The sequence below is a fragment of the Sceloporus undulatus genome, chromosome 5 (genome assembly GCF_019175285.1).
Source record: "Sceloporus undulatus isolate JIND9_A2432 ecotype Alabama chromosome 5, SceUnd_v1.1, whole genome shotgun sequence".
Taxonomy (NCBI): Eukaryota; Metazoa; Chordata; class Lepidosauria; order Squamata; family Phrynosomatidae; genus Sceloporus; species Sceloporus undulatus.
In genome coordinates, this window is record NC_056526.1 from 177,954,341 (window position 1) to 177,978,769 (window position 24,429).

The window sequence follows — 24,429 nt, forward strand, 5'->3', positions numbered from 1 at the left end:
TATCTATCTATCTATCTATCTATCTATCTATCTATCTATCTATCTATCTATCTTTGTGTGTGTGTTTAAATTGCTGAAATGGAAGGGAAAATAAAAAAGGGGGATGAAGAAGACACAGAAATATTCACGAAGCAAATATTCATGCAATCACGCAATTATGCGAAACAGGGAACAAGAACTTGCACCCTTTTTCACCCCGGAAACGTACAAGGTAACGATGCGTTCAGAGCCCCAATGAGCATGTGCAAGGGTGCTGACTCGAATCATTGAATCCGCATGGTATGCACCGGTGTGGTAATACAATTTGCACTCAGTCTGTTTTGCATGAATCCACATCATGTGACTTGCCTTGGATTAGCTTCCCCCTCGATTCAGAAGGGCAACCAGGTGTGATAAAACACCCTGGATCTGAGCTGCAAAAACCTCTGTGTGATAAACACCACCTTCTAAATCAGGCACATCCCTCTGTCCTTCTGCCTCACTGTCTGCGTCAGAGTCTGAACCCGGGGTTATTCGGAAACAAGACATGACACTATCTATACAATAGATACAGTACTCCATTTTGGCTGCATCCGCACTGGAGAAATAATCCAGTTTGGCACCGCTTTAGCTGCTGTGGCTCAATGCTATGGAATTCTGGGAACTGTAGTTTGCTGTGGCACAAGAGTTCTCTGACAGAGAAGGGTGAATATCTCACAAAACTACAGATCCCAGAATTCTATAGCACAGAGCCAGGGCAGTTAAAGTGGTGTCAAACTGGATTATTTCTCCAGTGCGGACGCAGCCCATAAACTCATTTTGAGGAGATTTTGTGTGTGTGTGTGTGTGTGTAAACAAATAAAGGTGTGGGATGTTGAGGAGGAAGGGCTAAGTTGGGTATCTGTATCTACGTGTTCATTTTTGTTGCCAGATGCAATAAATTTAATGGTGGTACAGAAGTTACAAGCAACACCTGCTGACATTTTCTCTACTACACAACCATTTAAAAGGGACAGGAACCTTGCCCCATATTTCACAGGTCCAAAACAAACTGCAGAAGTAAACCAGTTTGAGACTGCTTTAACTGGCTTGGCTCAGTGCTAGGGAATCCTGGGAATTGTAGTTTATTGGGCGCCAGAGCTCTCTTTCTGACAGAGAAAGTTCAATGACTCACTAAACTACACTTCCCAGGGCAGTTAAAGCGGTCTCAAACCGGATTATTTCTGCAGTGCGGATGCAGCAAAGTTGTATTTTTTTCTGCATTTTGATTGGCCAATAATAAAGCTTCTTTTGTGGATTTCTTTTTCCCCACAAACTCAGCGCTTTGGATTCCCTTGGAATCAAGGAAACCCAAAAAACTACAATTCCCGTCATGCCCTGACGCAACTTTCAAACTGAGCATGCGCCTTGCGGAAGTCGCCGCCGCCGCGCCCCCTTTCAGAATTCTTTTACGCACAAAGCAACGCGTGTGCGTAGATCCCTACTTGAGGTCTTTAAGCTCCTGGCAAGTCGGCGCATGCGTAGAAGCGTCCCTTCGTTCTTCTTCTTCTTCTTCTTCCAGAGGGGAAAGAAAGGAAGCCCCCTCCATGTTACGTCACGCTCCCTCTGTCCTGGACGCAGTGCGCATGCGCGGTGTGTCCGCTCTCGTTCTAAGCGTTGTTGCAGCCGCCTCTGTTGGCATTTGCCGCCTGGAGGCTGTTGGCGGCGGACGCAGAATAGTAACTGCGCACGACGTAACGGACTCTTATGAGGAAAGGAGGCGGGAGATAAGCGAAACAAACCGGTAATATGCTTTATTCTGGATAGTCTTTAGCTTCCCTTCACCCCAAAACTCAGGGGTTTGCTTCTCTGGCTATGTATTAGGGGGAAAGCATTCTGTACATGCCCAGAGACACCATCAACCATCATCATCATCATCATCATCACTATTGGCATTTGCTTATACAACTCCATCAATTAGCGCGGGGCTTTACAAGTTTGTTGCCGTTGCTGTTGTTGTGTGGCTCCCAGCCATTTTTTTAAATTCATTGACTCGTTTATTTGTTTACAATAAATATTATAATAAATTTATTGTTTACTTATTGTTAATAATAAATATTTATTGTAATAAAATTAATATTTGCTTATTGTAAATATTTATTTATTTACTTTATAGAGCGCCTTTCCCTATATTTATTTTCTCCCTATCTATTGGTTTTGCTTATTTATTTTATTTATATGCCACCTTTCCTGCTATTTATTTTTTTTAAATCACATTAAAACACCTCTATAAAACTGATTTAAAAAACACTGAAAATATAAATAAATAAACAAATAAATAAATAAATAATATGCCTGCACATTGAAAACCTTCACTGCTCTCATATCATAGGGTTTCATATGCCTATCGTAAGGTTTTCTCGGCAAGGATCTTCAAATTGGGTTTGCCATTGCCATCCTCTGGGGCTGAGAGAGTGCGACTTGGCCAAGAGAAAGCCAGGAAGTCTTTATACAATTGCTGGAAGAGGTCAGCTAGAGTTTTGGGGTGCAGTACCACTAGTATGCGGATGGCACCCAACTCTATCTGACTCCAAGGAAGCTATCTCCGTACTGAACCAATGGTCTGGATAAGGGAAACAAACAGAAACTTAATCCAGACAAGACAGAGGTGATCCTGGTCTGTCGGAAGGCAGATCAGGGAAGGGACTTTGCCTGTGCTGGATGGGGTTACACTCCCCCTAAAATCTCAGGCTCACAGCTTGGGTACAGTAGTTCTCCTAGGCTCAGGTCTGCGCACGGATGCCACATCTCAGCAGTGGCTAAGAGTGCATTTGCACAGCTAAAACCAGTGTGCCAGCTGCGCTCATTCCTTGAGACATCAGATCTGGCCATCGTGACTTATGCCTTGATTGCATCCTTTTTGAAGTACTGTACTGTAAAGCGTTCTACATGGGGCTGCCTTTGGAAACTGTTTGGCAACTTCAGCAGATTCAAGATGCGGTGACCAGAACAGGTTAAAGGGAGCATATAACTCCCTTTGTTTAAACAGCTTCACTGACTACTGGTTCGTTTCTAGGCATGCTGGTGATGACCTATAAATCACTACATGGCTTAGGTCCAGACAATCTGAAAGACCACATCTCCCTACCTGCAAGGGTTCTGAGATCTATGGGAAAAGGCTTTCTCTTGGTTCTGCCACTGTCATGAGAGAGAGAGCCTTCTCAGTGGCTTCTCCCACCCTCTGGAACTCCTTTCTGCGAGAGACTAGGCTGGCTCAGGCAGACCTTTAATATATAATCATGTCAGAGAGGCTTTTATATGGAGTGTGTGCTTTAGTTATATTTTAAACTTTCATATATTTTATGTAATTCTATACCATTTTAGCTAGATTATTTTAATTGTTTTTAATTTTTATTGTAATTTTTAAAAACAATTTTATTTTGTGAGCTGCTTTGGGTCCTTTTTTGGGGGGAAAGGCAGCATAGAAATTGAATGAATGAATGTCAGTGCCATCAGCTTCAACACTGCTAGTTCTGACTAAGCTGCACTCATGAAATACTGTTACATGTTGAGTCTCCCCTTATCCGAAATGCTTGGGTCCAGAAGTGTTTGGGAGTTTGGAATCGTTTGGAGTTTGTAATATTTCCGTACACGTAAGAAGATACCTTGGAGATAGGACCCAAGTCTAAACATGAAATTTATTTTTATTCTTTGTATACACTTTGTACAGGTAGCCTGAAAGTAATTTTATACATAATATTTTTAACAATTTTGTACATGAAACAAAGTTTGTGTACACTGAACCATCAGAAAACAGAAGTATCACTCGGGCTGTACACACAGCCCCTAAGGGGTGTTGTGCTGCCTCCTGTTTCCTAGCCAGATTGGGGCTGTGGCAACTGCATGCTGCAGCCTGGATCTGACCTTTCCAGGGCTCCATAACCATGGCAGCGCAGCTTTACAGTGGTGCTGCATGCTGTGCAGTGTGGTGTGTGCCATCACACCACCCGGGGCAGAGCTGGGGCGTGCTTCATGGAGATGCTACACTCCGACTCCGTCCCCAGGCCGGCACAAACAGATGGTCTGCGCAGCCCCTAACTTTGCCAACCATGTAGACAATTTTGGATTTCAGAGTATTCACCCTGTCCAGCCTGCGCAAGGGCAGTGTGGCTTTCCAAATAAAAACGCTGATTTACCAAATGCCATGTGTAATATTTCCGTCAATTTTGTGACAATAACCTTAGGTCCCAATTTGTTACTGTACAGTACTTTAAAATGCTGTTTCAGACTTTTAAGACTGAACAGTTTGGAGGCAAGATGTTTGAAAAATAGCTTACACTCACTAATTTGGATAATTTTGGTTGTCCTGTGGACTCTAATGTTCTAATTTGTATGATAGTAGGGAGGTCTGGATAAGAACTAATTTTATACCATTCTTTTCTCTTACTTGTAGAATTAACTGCTAAAGGGATAATAGGGGAAAGGAATATTGTTATTTCTGTTGATATTGTGCTTAAAAATAAGCTAAATATTTTTAAAATGTTTTAATAAATTACATGCCTTGGAGCTTGTCTGGGCCTTGAATTTAGTCTTGGAAGCATAGTTGATACATACAACCTGAAACAGGGTGATTCAGTTGTAACTTCACATATGTGGAATTTACTCCCTTGAGAACTGCTTGGTCTCTTGTCTTGTGGCCTTTAAATAGTCCCAAAAGACTTTTGTTCTGTCAAGTTTTTAATTGATATTTTATGGTGGCGAGCTGTATCTGATTTTAATAGTGGATGTTTTTATTATGTTGTCTGCCAGCATTTTGCTTTTATTATGCTATCATTGTTACTGTTGGTTTTGTGTAAGTTTTCTTGTGAGGGTTTGCCCTGATCAGCAGGGTAGAAATGTATTAAATAACTTGATGTCAAGCCTCTTTGGCAGCTGTTCTACATATCAAGTTCAGAATGGGAGAAAATGCCACTCGACTGTGACACATGTGCACACACATAGTATCGTGTTGCCTTGGTATGAATATCTAATGAACTGCATACCAAAAAGTGGTATGAAGCTGGAGAAGCAGGAAGATTTGTAGATCTGTTTCTGTGCTGTGAGACAATTGGAGTATGCTGTTGTTCTGCAATACTGTACTGTATTCCTCTCCTCTGTCTTTTGTACATACCAGAGGTCGGCCATTCATGCAATAAATAATGGCAGTAGAAACTGCATCAAAGTATGATTGTGTATTTGTTACTGCACTAGTTCATATATAAACTGTATATATTTCTTTCCCTCCTGTAAAACTGTTTGTTTGGGATGTAGCAAGTATGGTTGATGGTGCGAAGAGAGCAGGAGTTCAGCACTGAGTCCTGTTCTCTGTTTGCATATCTATGTAGAGCTTTGCGCATGCAGTTCAGACCCATGTACTAATCTGGATTTCCAACTGTGTGGAGGAATCTAGGGAAATACAGTCAATCTGCATAGGTTGTGAGGCCAAGCTTGCTTCTGTGTTTCTCCTCACCTACTTTCACTATGCATGCTTCAGTTGTCTCAAGACCATTTGTCTTTGATGTCTTGAAATGCTGGATTGTAAGCTTGTTGTGGTATGGGCCTGTTTTGTTTATTGAGAGGTTCAGTGATGCTCCATATATACTGATGGTTCCATATGAGCAAATATTTTGCTGTTGTGTGCCTTCAAGTCATTTCTGACATACAGTGCGCCTGCGCCATACGTGCGCTCGCCATATGCGGCCTTGAGCATATGTGCTTAAGCCGCGGTGCGTGCACGGGGTGGAAGGGGCGGCACGTCCCATTCAATTGAATGGACGTGCGCGCGCGGGGCGGAAGGGGCGTTGCGTCCCATTCAATTGAATGGGCGCATGCGCCCGTTGCGCCCTGCGCGCACCCACGCCGCCACACACGAGCCCCATTGTTTCCAATGGGGCTTGAGCATAGGCGGAATTCACCTTACGCGGAGGGATCCGGAATGGATCCCCCGCGTAAGGCGAGGACGCACTGTATAACTAACCTATTGTGGGGTATTCTTAGCCAAATTTGTTCAGAAGGGGTTTGCCTTTGCCTTCCTCTGAAACTGAGACTGTATGACTTGCCCAAAGTCATCCAGTAGATTCCATGGCTGAGTGGGAATTCAAACCTTGGCCAACAAAGTTGTAGTCCAGTGCTCAAACCACACCACACTGGCTCTATACAGTCTTTGAATACTCCTCATGATAACTTCCTTTAAAAGACTGATCAAGTCCCATCAAGTTACTCAGGGCTTCTTTCAACTTGTTCTGTGCCTTCAAGTCGTTTCCAACAGTTTCATAATGTTGGGTAGATGTTTTCCCCCCGCATCCATATGAACTTTCTCAAAATAGCCATGAACTGGGTCACAGTGTAAATGCTGAAATTTTTTGACTAATCACTCTGTCATTAGCTTTATATGTAGTGTTTTTATTCAGCATTGTTAAACTGAGAGACTGCAAGACTAGGCAGTTGATATGGCAGTGGAAACTAAAACCTATGAATTTGGTAATTGTTTCCTTGTTTAGTAATGAAAAGAATGCCATTTTTAGTAGACAAAGAAAAGGGCCTGTTTTCAGTTCAGGAAATTTAATTGAACAGTGCTGTATTGTTGAACGATGGCTTAAACATTTTACTTTAGCATCTTGGAGAAGTTTCAAGAGGTTAAAGTTCATTATTGTAATGTACAGAGATCAGATTAGATGAGAATGGGCAACTTTCCAATTCCAAATTGGTGGAAGAAGTGTTCGGCTGCCTGTTGAAAGTACCCAGATCATAAGATGTAGAATAGTGTGTTTTAAAAAACGGCATTTGAGATTATCTGTCTGCTTTCTGTTAACGAATTTCTTTATATGACAGTAATGACCTACAGGTGCCTGACAGTTTGCTAAAATGTGGGTGGGTGAGATAATAAGCCAAGAGAGATTCATAAACTAGGCGTCTTGCATGGCTTGATCTGTTTGCTAGGTGAGGAACAAAATCTATTTAATGTGAAGTCAAAGGCTTTCATGGCCAGCATCCATAATTTTGGTGGGGTTTTTTTTTTGGGGGGGGGGGGGGGGCTATGTGGTCGTGTTCTGGAATAATTTATTCCTGACCTTTCGCCTTCATCTGTGGCTGGCATCTTCAGAGAACTATGGGAATGTAAATCACTTCCTCTCAACCAAGGGTCACACAGTATATATGCTGCACACCTCTCCATGGCACCATTCTCTGAAGATGCCAGCCACAGATGCATAGTCCGAAAAACACACCAAAAATCTATTTATTTTATGTTCATGATAGATGGATTAAATACCTGGCTGGCAGGCTTTAATCTAATTTTTAAAAGAATATAAAATTAACTCCCTTGGTTATTAATAGAAAAGTCTCTCTGAAAGCAAAAGGAAGTACATTGTTCTGATTTAAAAGTAGTTCATAATTGTCCATGAAGCATAGTATAATGCTTCATACCAACCATTTCAAAAATATTCATTTGGGGGTCACTTTTCAACACTTTCCTGGATGTTTGAACATATAAAAGAGTTTGGAGTAACCAGAAATTGATGAATGGTGATGGAAATGGTAGAATGAAGAGTTTGGAACAGGAGGTTTCTAAGCAGGTTAGTTCCAAATGTTGCAGGGAGTACATGCTCTGTACAACAAGAGGCTTTGTTCACTTAATCCTGAACAACAGTGGCATCTCATCTGTATGGACAACAAATATGTTACTTGCAAGAGTAGTGTTTGTCTCCAGTTGTCTTTGCATTTGATTATATTTAGTGTGGTGGCGTTCAAACCTCCCACTTGCAGGAGGTTTACCCTTTACCCATCTGTTCACGATTGCTGTTGTGGGTCTCTCATACTGTAGAGAACTTGGTCCTTGTTCTGGGATGCTTGGTTCACATGAAGATCTAGCCATGTCTCCTGACTTTTCTATGCAGAAATTAACCATGTATCCTACTATAACATATCCCTGCATCTATAACTTTCACAGGAAGATCAGTAACAGCACCATGGGTAATTGGCTGCCATTACATGTTTTCTCACTGGATTTTGCTTCCCCACACCTTCGGGGGGGGGGGGGGATCCCTGGAACATCGCTTGAAAACTACTGCTGATAATGTAAACTTCAGCCTGACTGAACATTAGATCTAAGGAGGTCTAAGTGCCTGAACAGTTTTCATCTGGTTCACAGAGATCTTATGTTCTGATTTCATTTCAACCGTGAAAAATCAGTCAACCTCTGTTTCTAACCATAAATGGAAATAATTGTAACATCTTAAGTTTCACACTTATTAATAAAACAGTACTGAGGCTAGAAAATTTAGAGATGTTGCAGAGAATAGAATTACATATCTTGTCTCTCTTAGAGGTAAGAAAGATGGTTCACATTTTTGTACTTGCCTTGTATTCTGAACTGATTGAATTGTGTCTGTGTGCTGATGCAAAAATGTTCTATTCATCCTTGGAAAGGGATGCTCTGCAGCTTAACTCTTGACTCTATGTAAATGCTAACAAGAATCTTAAGTTGTTTAGTTTAGAACACCTTGGCTTAGAACCAAGGGTTGCCTAGACAAACAGAGAGACAGTATTCATACAAAGAGAGAGATTGACTTTTTATGGTTCTTCCTGCCAGCCGCAGTAGATGTAACAAGAGTAGACAGGCATTCAAGATGTGTGTTACCTGCCAAGGCATAGAGTCTGAAGTCAATGGAAGGAGGAGTTCTCTATTTCTCCAAGCATCTATGCTTTCTATGTATTTAAGCAAACTGTGATAGAAATCCTGGGAGTCATTTACAGTTGGCCCTGTGTATCCGTTGATTCTTTATCCACTGAGTCAACTATCCACAGCTTGAAAATATTGAAAAAATATATAAATTCCAAAAAGCAAACATTGATTTTGCCATTTTATATAAGGGATGCCATTTTACTGTGCCATTGTATTTAATGAGACTTGAGCATCCATGAGGAGTCCTAGAGTAGACCCAAACCCTAGCAGATACCAAGGGCCCACTGTAGTTGGATCCAAAATTGTGAAGTGAATTGCATAAAAGCTGTTTATTGCAGCAGTTTACAAAACCTTTGCACTATTTTTCCTCAGCATGCTGATCCAGCATATTTACTGTAAAACACTATAATGCTGTTTTTCATACTTGAAGGAAGTGGATTGTTTATGAGCTCCCATTTACTGGAGATTGTACATTGGTCTCTTCAAAGAGGAAAAATAAAAAGTGGCAAAGAAAAGGATGATTCAGAAACCCAGTAAGAATAGCTTTGCTTTTGCACCATTCTTTTTGAATCACCCAGTAGTTCAGACAGTATATAATCAAAGGCTCTACTGAAGAAGCATTTTTCTTTTCCCTACAGTGCACCAGACGTTGATGGTTCCACTCAAGACTGGATGTTTAGCCTGATTTACTTGGCACAATGTCTGCTCTGCCTTCTTACGGAGACTAACAACAGATTCAGAAGAAGCTAACAGCTAATGGCTTCTGACTCTATGGTCCCAGAACAAGCAAAGCATCGTGTCATTAAAGGGAAAAGGCAGCAGCAACATGAAAGGTCATCTTTAAACAGTGATGGGGAAGAAGACACATTTGTATTTGAAGCAAATGAAGCTTGGAAGGATTTTCACAGCTCTCTCCTTCACTTCTATGAAGCTGGGGAACTTTGTGATGTTACGCTAAAGGTGAGGAAACATATTTCATATTTCTTTATGTGTGAGTTATGAGTTTCTACATCAATTTGTCTTTGTGTTAGAATGTGGGTTTGCTTTCCATCACCAGTATTGACAGCATTTGGGAACTGGCATCATGCCATGTTACCTCACTTAGAAAAAAAGGTGTTAAAAGCTCTGCAAATTGAAGGAAACAGTTGGTATCTGTGGGAAGCCTGTGACTGTGGTATGTAATTATGGACATGAGCTCAAATTAGAAAGTCCTTTTCTCTAGTTCAAAGATGCATACTTACATGGGCCACAGTGCCAAAATTAACCCACTCAACTGACATAAGTGATAGCTGTCTTGAATGACTGCTTTGATCTTGCGACTTGTAAAAGTTACTTTTGAGGGCTACAACTCCCTGAACTGTCTGGTCAGCATGGTAAGTGGCCATAACCTTTCTGAGGTCTAGCTGTGACATACAAAATTCTGGTTCCAGCATTCTAGTCTAAGATAGAAAAGGAAATGCCAGGTTTTCAAATCTTGTGATTATTCTGACCCCTGAAAGTGGATTTAGCCAATCTCTGGTGAGCAGTTAGTGTAGGAATGGGCAGCTGTTGGGGATCAGGCACCCCATGAGAACTTTGAGGGTCACAAAAAATCCCCCTCTAGGGAACATAAGGGTATTTTCACCTGGTTTTGGTCGCCTCTGGGCTGTTTTAGTAATAGTCCTTATTCACGACATTGATAGTCAGCAGTGTATAGCGGTGGTTAGACTAGGAGTCAAGACTACGGGTCGGATCCCCCAATCAGCCATAGAAACCCACTGGGTGACCTTTGGCAAGTCACACACTCTCAGCCTCAAAGGAAGGCAGAAGGCACTCCCGCCCCGAACAAATCTTCCCAAGAAAGCCTGATAGCATCTCCTTAGGGTTGCCATAACTCAGAAATGATTTGAAGGCACCCAATAACAGTACATTTATTACACAATAGCTGGGATAAGCAAATATGATCTTATGCTAAAGAGTTGCATGTTTACTTCTGCACTTCTGGTACTAGGCTTTCTACATTAGACTATGGGTTTGAGCTAAAGAAAAGCAACTTGTACACTGCTTTTGTAATGTCTTAGTGCAATACAGTTTCCGGTAGCCTTGGTGAAGACTTGCATTTTGTTTTCTTTGAAATTGCTTGACTTCATATAGTCTTTTGCAGAAGAAACAAAATTCATTTTGCCCCCTTATATGAATAATAAATGCATTATAGCCTGAGTTTTTTTTAAAATGGGATTATGCTATATTGGTCTCTTTTCATGGTATGACTTGTTTTAAATATTGGAAGCCTTTCAAGTGACAGCTGTATAGAGAACCAGAATTTTAAAGCAGGATCTCTTTATTCATGTTTTGATTCTGTTATCTATCTTTTCTCTGTTTGTGTTTAACACAGTGCCCTCATTCCAAAGCAAATTACAGTTGCCCCTCCATTTTCATGGGGCTCTGTTCCTGACCCACCCACCCCAGTGAAAATCGCCAATATTCAAGTCCCATTGGCATTAATGGCGTGGCACACTCTATTTTGTCCCCTTCCATTTTCTGCCCACAAACAGGCAAGGGACGCAGATCCCAAGTCCGTGAAAACAGAGGGGCGACTATAATTTGCTGGGTTTGAGTCAGACAGCCCACTAGTTAAATCAGAGAGGCCTGTCATACATCGAAGGGAGACAAATGTAGCATAAGCTCATAAAAAACAAAGACTATAATAGATTTGTTAGTCATTAGGAGTCAGTGCGGTACAGACGTTTGAGTGTTGGACTTCTCAATCCATTTCCACTAACAAGTTGTCTCTGTTGAAATTATAAAAGCACTTGGTATTAATCATTTAGATCCTATCTCTGTGAATAACAATTGCAAGGGAAAGCTTGTAGAAGCTCTCAGCTCAGGCAGGCTCACAGCAGGTATATAAAACTTACAGGCTTTACATTAATATGTGGCATGGTCACTTAGCAACTAGAAAGTCCTCCGTGGTAAACAGGTGATACAAAGTGAGTGATTACAGCATGTTTGTCAGCATATTTACATCTAAAAATTCCATTCCTCACATGTGTAATTTGAACACTTCTGTTCAATTATTTGACTTTTTCTGCCAGAGTAGTCTACCTGGCTCTGGCCCAGTAAACTAATTTGCCTTGGAATGAGAGGACTGTCCTCTGGATATGGCTGTTGTATAATTCCTTATTCCTTCTAGAAGTCGTAGGAAAAGGAGTGAAGTCAGCTCCAGTTATTCTTGCATTTGCTGCAGAATCTGCAACTGCCTATACAGAAAACAACTTGACAAATGCTTTTGTGAAGTGTTTATTTGAAGGCCATTAAAACTGTTTAATTCCTTATTTATCAAATTTATATGTGATCTAACTGGCAAACACCCTGGGACTGGTTTATTATAAACCCCCTTCCCCAGAGTTATACTTCTGTGTTAGTAAAAAGGCACTTCAAGTATTAATAATAATAAATAATAAAGTTTTTATTTATATCCCGCTCCTTCCTCTGATCAGGGCGGCTTACAACAAAGTTAAAAACATTAATACATAAAGCATTAAAATACAAGAAATACATTAAAATACAAATACATCAGCCCTCCATTCAAACAATAAAAATAACAGGCAAAAAAGCCCCATAGCCCAACCTCTTGGCCACGGAAGAGGAGGGAGGCCCACAGGATTTTATTCGGGGAATGCCTGTTGGAACAGGAAGGTTTTCAGGTCCTTCCTGAATTGGGCCAGGGTGGTAGTCGAGCGGAGCTCAGTGGGCAGCGTATTCCAAAGGGCTGGGGCAGCAGTAGAAAATGTCCTCCGTGTAGTGGAGGATAATCTCGCCCCAGGCACCTTCAGTAATTGCTGCCCAGACGTTCTGAGGGTGCGAGGCGGAATGTACGGGGAGAGGCAGTCCTTTAGGTATCCTGGGCCCAAGCCATTTAGGGCTTTATAGGTAATTACCAACGCCTTATACTGAGCCCGGAAGCGAATGGGCAGCCAATGGAGATCTTTAAGTATCGGTGTTATATGGCTGGTCCTGGAAACGCCAGTGACCAGCTAGGCTGCCATGTTCTGCACCATTTGCAGCTTCCGAGTTTGGTATAAGGGTTGCCCCATGTAGAGTACATTGCAGAAATCCAGTCTCGAGGTTACCAGAGCATGTACAACAGTTTCAAGGTCCCTCTGGGCCAGGTATGGGCGCAGCTGGCGAATAAGCTGAAGCTGATGACAGGTGCTCCTGACCGTCGCACTCACCTGAGCAGTCAGGTGAAGCGACGAGTCAAGAAGCACCCCCAGACTGCGCACAGAGTCCTTCACAGGGAGCGTGACCCCGTTCAGGACAGGTGGAACCACCGCCATTCCTGGACCAGGGGAACCTATCACTAGTACCTCCGTTTTCTCTGGATTCAACTTGAGTCGGTTTTCCCTCATCCAGCCCATTACTGACTCTAGACAGGCCACGAGAGGAGAGACCCCATCCCTGGTCACTGCATCAGTCGGAGACATAGAGAAAATGTTTTAAGGGCCCGCTCATCGGAGCACACGTCTCCCAGCTGCACCATCTGGGACCTCCCAGAGAGGTAGGACCGGAACCACTGGAGCGCAGTGCCCCCGATTCCCACCTCTGCCAGGCGTCCCAGAAGGATACCATGGTCTATGGTATCGAAAGTCACTGAGATGTCCAAGAGCACCAACAGGGACACGCTTCCCCTGTCGATGCCCAGACGGAGATCATCGACCAAGGCGACCATGGCCGTCTCAACCCCGTAACCCGCCCGGAAGCCAAGATCATCTGTTGCTTTACCTGTCAAGGGCAAGGCTTTTACAATAAAAACAAGTTCATTCTGCATTTTATCCCTGTGTTCATCAGGTGCATGCACAGTGATAGTGAAGGGGGTAAGATGCATAGATGTTCACTTGTAAAATATATACGTTTACATACTTTTGTTAAATATTTCTGCTCAGTTTGGTACTTTATTTTTTATTTATTTATTTATTTATTTATTTATTTATTTATTTATTTATTATTCCCTAGGTTAGTTAGAATCTTAGAATGGAAGCCAGCATTTAAAAACTTCAATGTAACTGTGGTGTTAAATACATTTTAAATTTCTGTGGCATTATAGTGGGCCCTTTGTATCCCCTGGAGTTTGATTCCAGAACCATCCTGGACCCCCAAGGATAGTAAAACCCATGGATGCTGAAGCCCTGTTAAATCCAGTGATGTAGCAAAATTGTATCGCTTATATAAAATGGCAAAATCAAAGTTTGCTTTTTGGAATGTATATATTTTTAAAATATTGCAAGCTGTAAATGGTTGAATCCATTCATAAAGAATCTGTGGAAAAGGATGGCTGACTATATTGTTTTGGATTTACATAAGTAGTACTCAAACTTTTTCAGGCTACCACCCCATAGTACTGTATTAGGTTTACCATTCAACTGCACATTCTTTCAAGACCTATCCAGTAGATCACAAGAGCCAGCTGGGTCTGTGATTCTTCAGCATTTTTGAGAAAGTGTTTTTCAGGAAACAGAATCAAGGGGAACTTGGTTCCTGTGAACACTTTTCAGAAAGTCTAAGAAAAGTGTCAGAAAGAGGAAGTCCACTTTTTAAAAATGCAGTAATAAGAATACAGGATTATTCAGTGTTGAGAAACCTGCACTGGGCTTGTTAGAAATGTTTAGTACGGCAGAAATTTGAAATTCTTAAGTGGAAGTGTAGTACCTTTCTATCTTGGGGGTGAGCCAGTAGTCTTCAGGACACTTTTTCTCTGGCTGGATGAAAAATTATGAGTTAAAAATGAAACCTAGAAGTGTCTGGGTGTCTACTTTTGATTTTGATTTTCACATTTCTCAGGTAATGGGATTTGGGGGTTTACATCCTATTTTTTCCACAAGGAAGATCATTTTTGTGCAAAATTTTTGTGCTGCCAGGATCAGAGGGAAGTTTCTTGAAGGGCTCACAGATCCCAAAAAGACTTGGGGGGCCATGTGTGCCACGTGCTCAACATTTTATTCACTCCTGCAGTATCAAATTATTTTCAGTCTTCAAAATCCTTTTTTGTCTAGACTGTCTATGCAATAGAAAGTAAAGTACTTTTGCCTATGTCTATGCTGAATTATAAATCAGTCTGTTTAGTTTATGTATGTGTATTGGCCACTTGTCAGTAATCTGATGATAAACAATCAAAGTGCACAATCAGATTTTTCTGTGGGTCATACTACATACCAGGCCCACCCATTTTATAATTTAGATATCTTGACCGGGTATAATGACATCTTCGTTTTGTGCCAGCACATTTTCTAAAGCCACACACAGTTATTTTGTTGATCACCTCTTTTGGTTGATTGTGGCTATAAATAATTAAGACTAACTAACTGAGATGATGCGATGAAATTTAACTAAATTATAAACAGGAAATAAGCATTCTAGTGACAGTAATTTCATAATTATATTATAAAGATACTTTGAATATTTCATATAGGCAATGAAAAATAGGTGAACCCAAGGTTTTTTTTTAATCACCTTAGCAAGAATTTATAGATAGAAAACTTGAATGCATGCTGAATCCCTGCTCACTGTGGTTTTACAATTTGTATGTTAACCTCAGGAGCACATTTCCCTTGGCTACTCTTCAGAGAGATTTTATGCTATTGCTATCAGCCTTCTTAGCATCAACACAATTATATGTTGTACAGTATATGTCCTGCCTCAATTCATACATCACTTCTAAGCAGAGATCAGTTTATTTATGAAATTCCCATGCCAATTGTCAGCTAATGATCTCCAAGTAGTGCACAAAGATTAAATATTGCAGAGAGAAACCATGGTTTGAATTGCATTTGGAAGCCATTTTGAGGAAAGTAATCTGGTGTGATTTAATGCATGCTGTATGACAGTACACATCTAATAGAAGAAACCCATGATTTATTTTGAGAAAGTGAGAATGTATTCAAGGCACACATGTAATTTGCAAATGGTGATAGTGGCATTTTGTAATGTGAAAAAGTTCATTGACATCTTCATCAGGCAAAGAAGATTTTTTTAAAAAAAACATGCAGGCAAACAAAAGTGATGTTGTTGGATTCACAGAAGATCAGAAGTTTGCATCTTGTGGTTTTGGGTGTTACCTTGAGGGTGTTTTTGTGCAAGGAGAAAGAAGAGTCCCCACCTCCCTTCCCCAAAAGAGATCAAGGAGCAACAGAGGCAAAAGTTTGCATCTGATGAAGTAGATGCAATCTATAAAAGCATATGCTCCAAACTTCTTTCTCTCAGTTAATCTGAATTGTACTATAATATCCCAGGGACAAAGGCTTTTTAAAAAGACCATAAAATTTCAGTTCTCCATTGTAACCATAAGCTCTCTTCCTTTGAGATCAGCTTCCTTTTCCAGTGAAGCAAAAAAAGCCCCATATTTTAACAGGAGTTCAATAAATACAGGATTTTGTAATTTGTTTCAACGGTCACCACAGCTATGCTAGCATTGTTTATTAATGTGAAAGCTAATTTGACTTGACAAAATAATAATAATAAAAAGTTATTAATATTTGTATTCTGTTACCTTGATAGCTTTGGATGAAACCCTGATGAAAATTATGGACTCCCCTGAAAATTGTACTTAAAACACAGTTTTCAAAGCACAGGAAGGAAGGTGGAAGATTTTTGTGTGTGTGTGTGTGTGTGACTGGTTCATGAACTCTCATAAGCCTGTGAAGCACAAGTTATTAACCTTTGGATTAAACAAAAATAACTCTGCCTCTGCTAACACAAATGTATATTCTCCCAACAGGTGGGGTCAAAATTGATTTCCTGTCACAAGCTTGTACTGGCCTGTGTCATTCCTTACTTCCGAGCGATGTTTCTTTCTGAAATGGCAGAAGCCAAGCAGTCATTGATTGAGATCAAAGACTTCGATGGTGATGCCATAGAGGATTTGGTCAAGTTTGTGTACTCATCTCGACTGACTTTGACAGTAGACAATGTCCAGCCACTCTTATATGCTGCCTGCATTCTCCAAGTGGAGGTAGTGGCCAAAGCTTGCTGTGAGTACATGAAACTGCACTTCCATCCTTCAAATTGCCTGGCAGTGAGGGCTTTCGCTGAGAGTCACAACCGTGTTGACTTGATGGACATGGCTGATCGCTATGCCTGTGAACATTTTGCTGAAGTAGTGGAGTGTGAAGACTTTGTGAGTGTGTCACCTCAACACCTGCATAAACTGTTGTCTTCAAATGACCTGAGCATTGAGAGTGAAAAGCAGGTTTATTGTGCTGCTATTAAATGGCTTCTTGCTAACCCACAGCATCATGCTACATGGTTAGATGAAATAGTTGCACAGGTAAGAACCAGATGGGAGGGGGATACAGGCTGAATAAGTAACATCTCAGTCACCATTTTTCTTTTGCATTCTCTTCTCAACTGAAGTTACAAACATTAACTGTGACAGGGTTTTTGAATCCAAGGAATCCAATAATTTCCCTAAATAGATTATTTTACGTTCCATTTAAATAGACAAAAGACTAGCTTGCACACATCTGCTCCCTGTCATCACTCAGTACTGACAACTTGCAGCTGAATGCAGGAATTACCTCTCTTGAACAGCATTGTACTTGTGGCAATATTAAGCTGCTTATTTTGTGTTGATGTATCTGATAATCCATTCAGGTCATTGTTTTAAAGCAGTCATTGCATAAGTTTCACGTAATGAACAGAAGCTGTAACACTCTGAGGAATATCACTTATGGCATGTGTTGGAGTGTGTGTGCAACTTCATGGTTCTTTGAGTAAGATTGTGCAGCACAAGAGATGAGACTCTCAGGAAGTCTCTCTCTCTCAAACTGGTTCATTAATATAGGTGTTTTACAGACTGCCCAAAACGGTGGTCTGCCGGCGCCGGTGTTTGCTGCATGAAGGAGCCGCAGCGGACAAACCGCGCAACTCCTCCGAGCAGCAAAAAGAAGCCGCAAAAAGCCATTGGCGCACTTGTGGCGTCATAATGGCGCCGAGACATGCGGACGCTAAGCATCTGCTACATCAAGATGGTGGTGCCCATGTAGAATGGGCGCTGCCATTTTGTACGTGCTCGGCACGTACTAGGGTTAGGGGCGTCCGGAAAGGATGCCCCTTCCTAACCCTAGTACGTGCCAAGCATGTACTTTTGGTGCGTGCGGAATGCACCATAATTAACCTTTTCAGTGCCCCCTCTGTAAGTCAAAGAGAGCCTTCAAACGCCATTGGCCTTGAACCAGAAATTGTCAAATGCCAGGTATAACCAGTTTCCTAGGACCTCCATTGTCATTCTTACAATTCAGTTTGTTCATTTCTGCATACCCATTCTGACTTGCTCTGACTATGCATTTGTAACCTAGTGAAATTCATTGAATTTAGTAAACCTATACCTACCATCTGACTATTGAACCGAGCAGAATAGGCAAGATTTTCCTTTGCTAGTATCAGGGTTTTTAGTTTTAATTGCTGTTTTTATCCTTGATATTGTATTTTTAATATGTTATACTATTTAATACTGTCTTAAGGGGGGAGGGATAAAGTGTTTTTAATTGTCATATTTTATATTTTACTGTTGTTAACCGCCCGGATTGGTTTGCCAGAGGGCGGTATACAAATAAATATTATTATTATTAAATAAATATTATTATAGTATGGTAATGACTTTAAAAATCCTGCAACATGTTGATACTTGGCTAATTCTTCCCTATTAACCTCTGTGGCCATTTTAAATAGATGATCCCATACTTTCCCTCATTTGATCAAATTGCAAGGATTATTGCTTGTTATACTCCTGTGCCTTCCTCTCATGAAAGGTGAAAATGCAGGTGGTCTGTACAGCATGAGACAGAAAAAGGAGCACTATAGTTCCCTTCAGAGCCTTTGAATGTTCTACTTTTCGCTTTTTAAGACACACTGGTGTAGGACCTAATAGTTCTAGTTCAATGGAGCCCTGGTGGCACAGTGGTTATATGCCTGTACAGTGGTACCTCGGGATACGAATTACCCAGGTTACGAATTTTTCGGGATACGAAAAAATCCCATAGGGATTTATTGTTTCGGGTTACGAATGTTTTTTCGGGTTACGAAAAAACTCCGCGCTGTTTTAAATGGAGCCGCGGCAGAGCCGCGGCTTTTTTCCCCATTAGCGCCTATGGCAATTCGGCTTACGAAGGTTTTTCGGGTTACGAAATTAGCCGCGGAACGAATTAATTTCGTAACCCGAGGCACCACTGTACTGCAGCCATTTACTCAAAACCACAAGGTTGCGAGTTCAAGACCAGCAAAAGGGCTCAAGCTTGACTCAGGCTTGCATCCTTCCGAGGTCGCTACAATGAGTACCCAGACTGTTGGGGGCAAATTAGCTTACTTGCTGTTCACTGCTATGATCTTTGGAATAGCGGTATATAAATAAAACAAATTATTATTATTATTATTATTATTAAAACACAATATCTGTTCCTCTAGGTACGCCTGCCTCTGTTACCCATTTGTTTTCTCATGGGAGTGGTGGCAAAAGAAGAGATTGTCAAACAGAATCTGAAATGCCGGGATTTGTTGGATGAAGCAAGAAACTACCACCTTCACTTGAGCAGTCATACAGTACCAGATTTTGAATATTCTGTCAGGACCACACCAAGGAAGCACACAGCAGGTAACCAATTGGCATCTGGTACACTTAAAAATGTGTGGCCTGTAAACTCAAACAAGTCATTTATTTATTAATTACAATATTTTAAACTGCTCTGATACTGGGTACAACTGAAAGTATAACCAAAAATAGTCATATTTCTACACAATAGAAATCAAATTTTAGTGATGTCACTGTTTCTTTTAAAAGTAGCCTTGAGTATAATCTCTAATTTTACCCAGTTAAAATTCCTGCAAGTATTTTCCATTATAATGAGTAAATCAAATTAAAATGGATAAAGTCAGGTTTAAGTATTCTAGCTAATAATTCTAACAAAGTTTCATCTGGTTAGAATTATTAATCTTATCCTGTTGAATATTTTCCATGTTGAATGGCAACATTGAAAAATAAGTCAACCAAACAGACCAGTTTCTACTATTTATTTATTGGCTGTGGTGTTTATGTATTGCTGTGTAAATACTGGAGGAGAGAAAGTAATTTTGTTTGTTTTACTAGTGTTAATGGCTCCTTCTGTTCTTCTTTCTTTGGCTTTACTCTCATAACCGGCAAAACTAAAGAAGTTGCTTACAGTTCATGTGCTCCTTAGAGTCCTGGCGGTGCAGTGGTTAAATGCCTGTGTTTCAGCCACTCACTCACAAACCATAATATTGTGAGTTCAATATTGAGCAAAAGGGCTCAAGCTTGACTCAGGCTTGCATCCTTCCATGGTCGCTAAAATGAGTACCCAGCTTGTTGGGGGCAAATAGCTTACTACACATTGTAAACCACTTAGGGAGTGTTTAAGTGCACTGATAAGCAGTACAGAAATGTACTTGCTATTGCTTACAGTTCAGAATCTTGTAAGTCGAAAAAAATATTTTAAAGTAAATTCTGTCTGTACTGTAGTTATTAAAAAAAAGCTCTGAACAAGCTTTATTTTGAATAGCTTTTTCCTGAAAAAAAGAAGAAATTATGTTCTTAGAAGTGCCTATGAGTCTTCTCTTGCACTTTTCTTATTAGGTGTCCTTTTTTGTGTTGGTGGTCGTGGTGGATCGGGTGACCCATTTCGCAGCATTGAATGCTACTCGATAAATAAGAACAGCTGGTTTTTTGGCCCTGAGATGAACAGTAGGCGGAGACACGTGGGTGTAATCTCTGTGGGAGGTTAGTAAAAATACTACTTTGTTCTAAGATACATACTTCGTGGTTTATGCTTCAAGCCATTCTGCCAATCAAAATTCTAACCTTTATACAATATATAAAATGACCCAAAACAATACTTTGTTTCTTAAAATAACAATATGTAATATTTTGGTTTCCTGTCAAATATGTGTTTGGTATTTGTTTGTCAGTAATCAATCCTCTCAAGTACTAGAAAAGTGACTAACGCCTCAATTCTACTAAACTCTGCCAGCAGAGTCTTCCTGCTTCCTATTTAAGTCTGTAGACTTTTCTTATGCTTAATTTTCTAATGGAAAACCAACAGCTTTGCTAGTGACCTACTTTACAGCATTTCATACCATTAAAAGAAAGTGCCTATGGCACTTCAATGTGTAACTAAATTTGTTAAGACTCATCAGTAAAAACTATATGAAATAATATGTAGACATTCAGTTTTTAAGGAATCTGAGAACCCTGCAAATTAGAAAAGTCATCAGATGTTGAGGAAAAGATACCAGAGACGGAGCCAAATTGATTTCTGTATACAGAAAGGTCCAGGTCTAGACACAGCAATTGAGAAGGACCTCCAATGTGTCCTTACCAGTCTCCTTGTAAATACCGGCAATATGGACATATGTGTGAAGTTCAAAAGTAGATTATAAATGGCAAAGAGACATAGAAATAGTTTTGTAACTGTAACAGTCTTGTTTAGATCTGAAAATTTGGAGATTGAGTTTTGTTTAAGTGAAAGAAACAATTAAATCTGGGGGATGGAACATAAATCATACCTATATCTAGTACTGTAATGTCTTTTAGCCTAAAATATGGTGAAAGTTGTGTGGCCCTCCAGACGATGTTGAACTACAACTCCTAGCAGTTGTAGCTACCATAGACAATGTAATCACTGCTATTTGTATTTATGATGTTGACTACTTAATATTTTAAATAGTACCAGTAGAATAGAAGGATTTATAACTTTCAACAATAGGTAGTTGTACTAGCTCTTGACAGGTATACTAGTTTGTGTGATGAGTACAGTATTCTCTGTTTTTCAGGTAAAGTTTATGCAGTAGGTGGGCATGATGGAAATGAACACCTAGGCAGCATGGAAATGTTTGATCCTGTGACAAATAGATGGATGATGAAAGCATCAATGAATACCAAAAGGTAGCTAAATCTGGATTGAACCTTCCTTATTAATGATAAAGAAGTTAATGTGGAATACTGAACATGGAACAAGTAATTAGACTTGTTCATTGACAATTGTCTTACAGTCCAAAGTAAGGTCACAAAAGTAAGCTCTGTATTTGTGGAAATCAAGTGGTTCAGGACATTGTACATAGTACGTTATATGACATTTTAAAAGCTAAATATCTGGTAAAATATTTAGAATCTTTAATTAACTTTAATGATAGGGATAAAATTATATATTTGCTGTTCAGTTCAATTAAGTTGACCTTAGCTAATATACTTGTCCCTCCCCGTTCGTGAATTTTGAATCCGTGGTCTTGCCCATTCATGGATAGCAAGTGGGAAGGGACAAAATGGCACGCACGCCCATTTTAACCAATCGGTTTTGAAAATGTGAGGTTTTCTGATTTAAGGGAGCGTCCAGAATGGATCCCCGCAAATCGTGAGGGACAACTGTATCTCTAGATTTGCAGTGAAAGCAGCCCAACTCAGATCACCCGTGACAACAATTCAAATTAATTTCTTATAAGAATGGTGGATTTAGTAAATATATTTGTAATATATTAGTGTATTGCATTTTTGATATTTTGATACATCTTCTTTATGCATTCTTAAAGTTTGTGATTTTAACACTTTATTGTATTGGGTGATTGCTTATTAATGATTTTCCTTTTGCTGTCACCCATATTTGGTTGCCTAATAATAAAAATGATTTTAATTTAGTGATAGTTTATAGGTAGTTTGATTTAATAAGGTGCTGGAAATCCTTGACTAGTCAGGTTTTTAGGGGGAAGTTCAAAATGTGTTTTCCCATTTGGGTTATTCTGAAAAACTTTATTTCTTTTAAGATGATGCAGTCCATTAATACATCATGATTTTTAATAGGCGAGGGATTGCTCTTGCTTCTCTTGGAGGCCCCATTTATGCCATTGGAGGCCTAGATGATAATACTTGCTTCAGCGAAGTGGAGAGATATGACATTGAATCTGATCACTGGAGTGGAGTAGCACCTATGAATACACCTCGGGGAGGAGTTGGCTCTGTGGCTCTGATGGTAAGCTGTTGTGTTTCTTGGTTGTGGTTACAAGTCCAGCTCTGCAAAAATTGTGTGACGTTGCATCTTGCCTCTAGATATTCAAGTATGGAAAGAATGTGTGGAAGCCAACATTCTTGAATTAGTTCTCATTGTATTTGCTGCAAGTGCCACCCTGGATACAAGTTATAATTTAACCAAAGATAAAATGTCAACTAGAACTGATACAAAACTCTTTACTCAATTGGATTTTCATCTGTTTGTGAATTTCATTAGGTTAGAATGTTTGTTCATATTAGTAAAATTCTAATTTTGATGATGTAAGACAAGCAGTCCGTTGGCAGCTCATTTCAAAAACTAGGAAGATAAGCAGTGACTCTGACTGAAAGTCTTCCTGTTTTCACTTCTCGGAGTGTGTGTGCACCTTCAAGTTGCCTGTCGACTTATGGTGACCCCATGAATTTGATTGTGGTAATTATGCTTTGCAAAAGTCTTAACTGGAGTTCTATATCTGCTGCATAACAAGATGGTTGCACAACTATCTCTTCTTAGGTTGTGGGATCAAAAGGGACTGAAGGGATTACAGTAATGCTTTCTACTTCACCCTCTTAGTAATATTTGTAATATTTTCACCCTTTCTTCCTTTCAGAACTATGTATATGCTGTTGGGGGGAATGATGGTGTAGCTTCCCTTTCCAGTGTGGAAAAGTATGATCCTCATCTGGATAAATGGATAGAAGTGAAAGAAATGGGCCAACGGAGGGCTGGCAATGGAGTTAGTGAGCTCCATGGCTGCTTATATGTAGTTGGTAAGTAACCCAAGGGGAAGATTGTGTTTTCCTGAAGCTCTGCTATAATTTGAATGTTTGAAGTAGGGTGCATTTGCACTGTAGAAATAATCCAGTTTGACACTGCATTTCAGTGCTGTACCTCCATCCTGTGGAATCTTGGGATTTGTAATTTTACAAGGTGTTTAGCCTTCTCTGCCAAAGTGTGCCTCACAAAACGTCAAATCCCAGGATTCTGTAGAATGGAGCCATCACAGATGTCAAACTGCATTATTTCTACAGTGTAGATGCACCTGTAGTTATATGTAATTTTTATGAATGATTTAAGCACTTTAGTTGCTTAATGTTGAGACAAGGTTGTAGGCAATAGTTTTTCTTCTCCTGCAAGTGTATGTGTGCAAAAGCTGTTACAGAATGCTAAGAATCATAAACTCCTCTTCTTATTAACCTTGATACACTTTCTCCCAGATCATGTGAGCAGTAGATAAGGCTTCATTTTATACATCTTCTGAGGCTTTAGTTCACATAGTAGATCTCCTGTCTTTTGTGCAATTGGAACAATTGGGTCACTGATATTCATCCTAGTTTCTGCTGCAGAAGCTTATGATAAAATTACTGTATACAAAGACTGTTTTTACGCCAAAAAAGACATTGAGACTGATGAAATACTTAATAAAAAGGTTATGAATGGTTTATTAAAACATCAGAGAACTGAAGTTGAGAATTTAATAACTCCTACCCTCAAAAGCACCCTCAAATATATGGGCTAAATATATGGGCTATGGACAAAATTAACATTCTGGAAAAAGTCCAGAATAAGTTTATATGCAGACTGTTAGCAACCCACTGATCAACAGAACTGTCCATAGTTAGAAAGGAATTGGACATTCCTTTAATTAAAGAACAGGTACTTGAGTTAAAAATGCCATTTTTCAGAATGTCTTTGAAGACATGGTTTTTGGTGCACAAATTATTC

General features: G+C 40.0%; 1 protein-coding gene across 4 annotated transcripts in view; it reads left to right on the forward strand.

Annotated features, from left to right (window-relative positions):
- Positions 1-1,610: 1,610 nt before the first annotated feature.
- KLHL8 (kelch like family member 8) overlaps positions 1,611-24,429 on the forward strand; it is a 61,413-nt gene continuing 38,594 nt past the window's right edge. For 3 of the 4 annotated variants that reach the window (XR_006104242.1, XR_006104241.1, XM_042470219.1), the window contains exons 1-8: positions 1,611-1,762; positions 9,319-9,640; positions 16,434-16,982; positions 19,118-19,304; positions 20,301-20,444; positions 21,497-21,608; positions 22,518-22,686; positions 23,315-23,474. Coding sequence is in view for 2 of the 4 variants with exons in the window: in XM_042470219.1 (XP_042326153.1) it covers positions 9,437-9,640; positions 16,434-16,982; positions 19,118-19,304; positions 20,301-20,444; positions 21,497-21,608; positions 22,518-22,686; positions 23,315-23,474 (1,525 nt within the window). In the remaining 2 variants the exon portion in view is untranslated. Of the gene's footprint in view, positions 1,763-7,472; positions 7,572-9,318; positions 9,641-16,433; positions 16,983-19,117; positions 19,305-20,300; positions 20,445-21,496; positions 21,609-22,517; positions 22,687-23,314; positions 23,475-24,429 lie in introns of those variants that run through there. The other variant, XM_042470220.1, reaches the window with a different exon arrangement.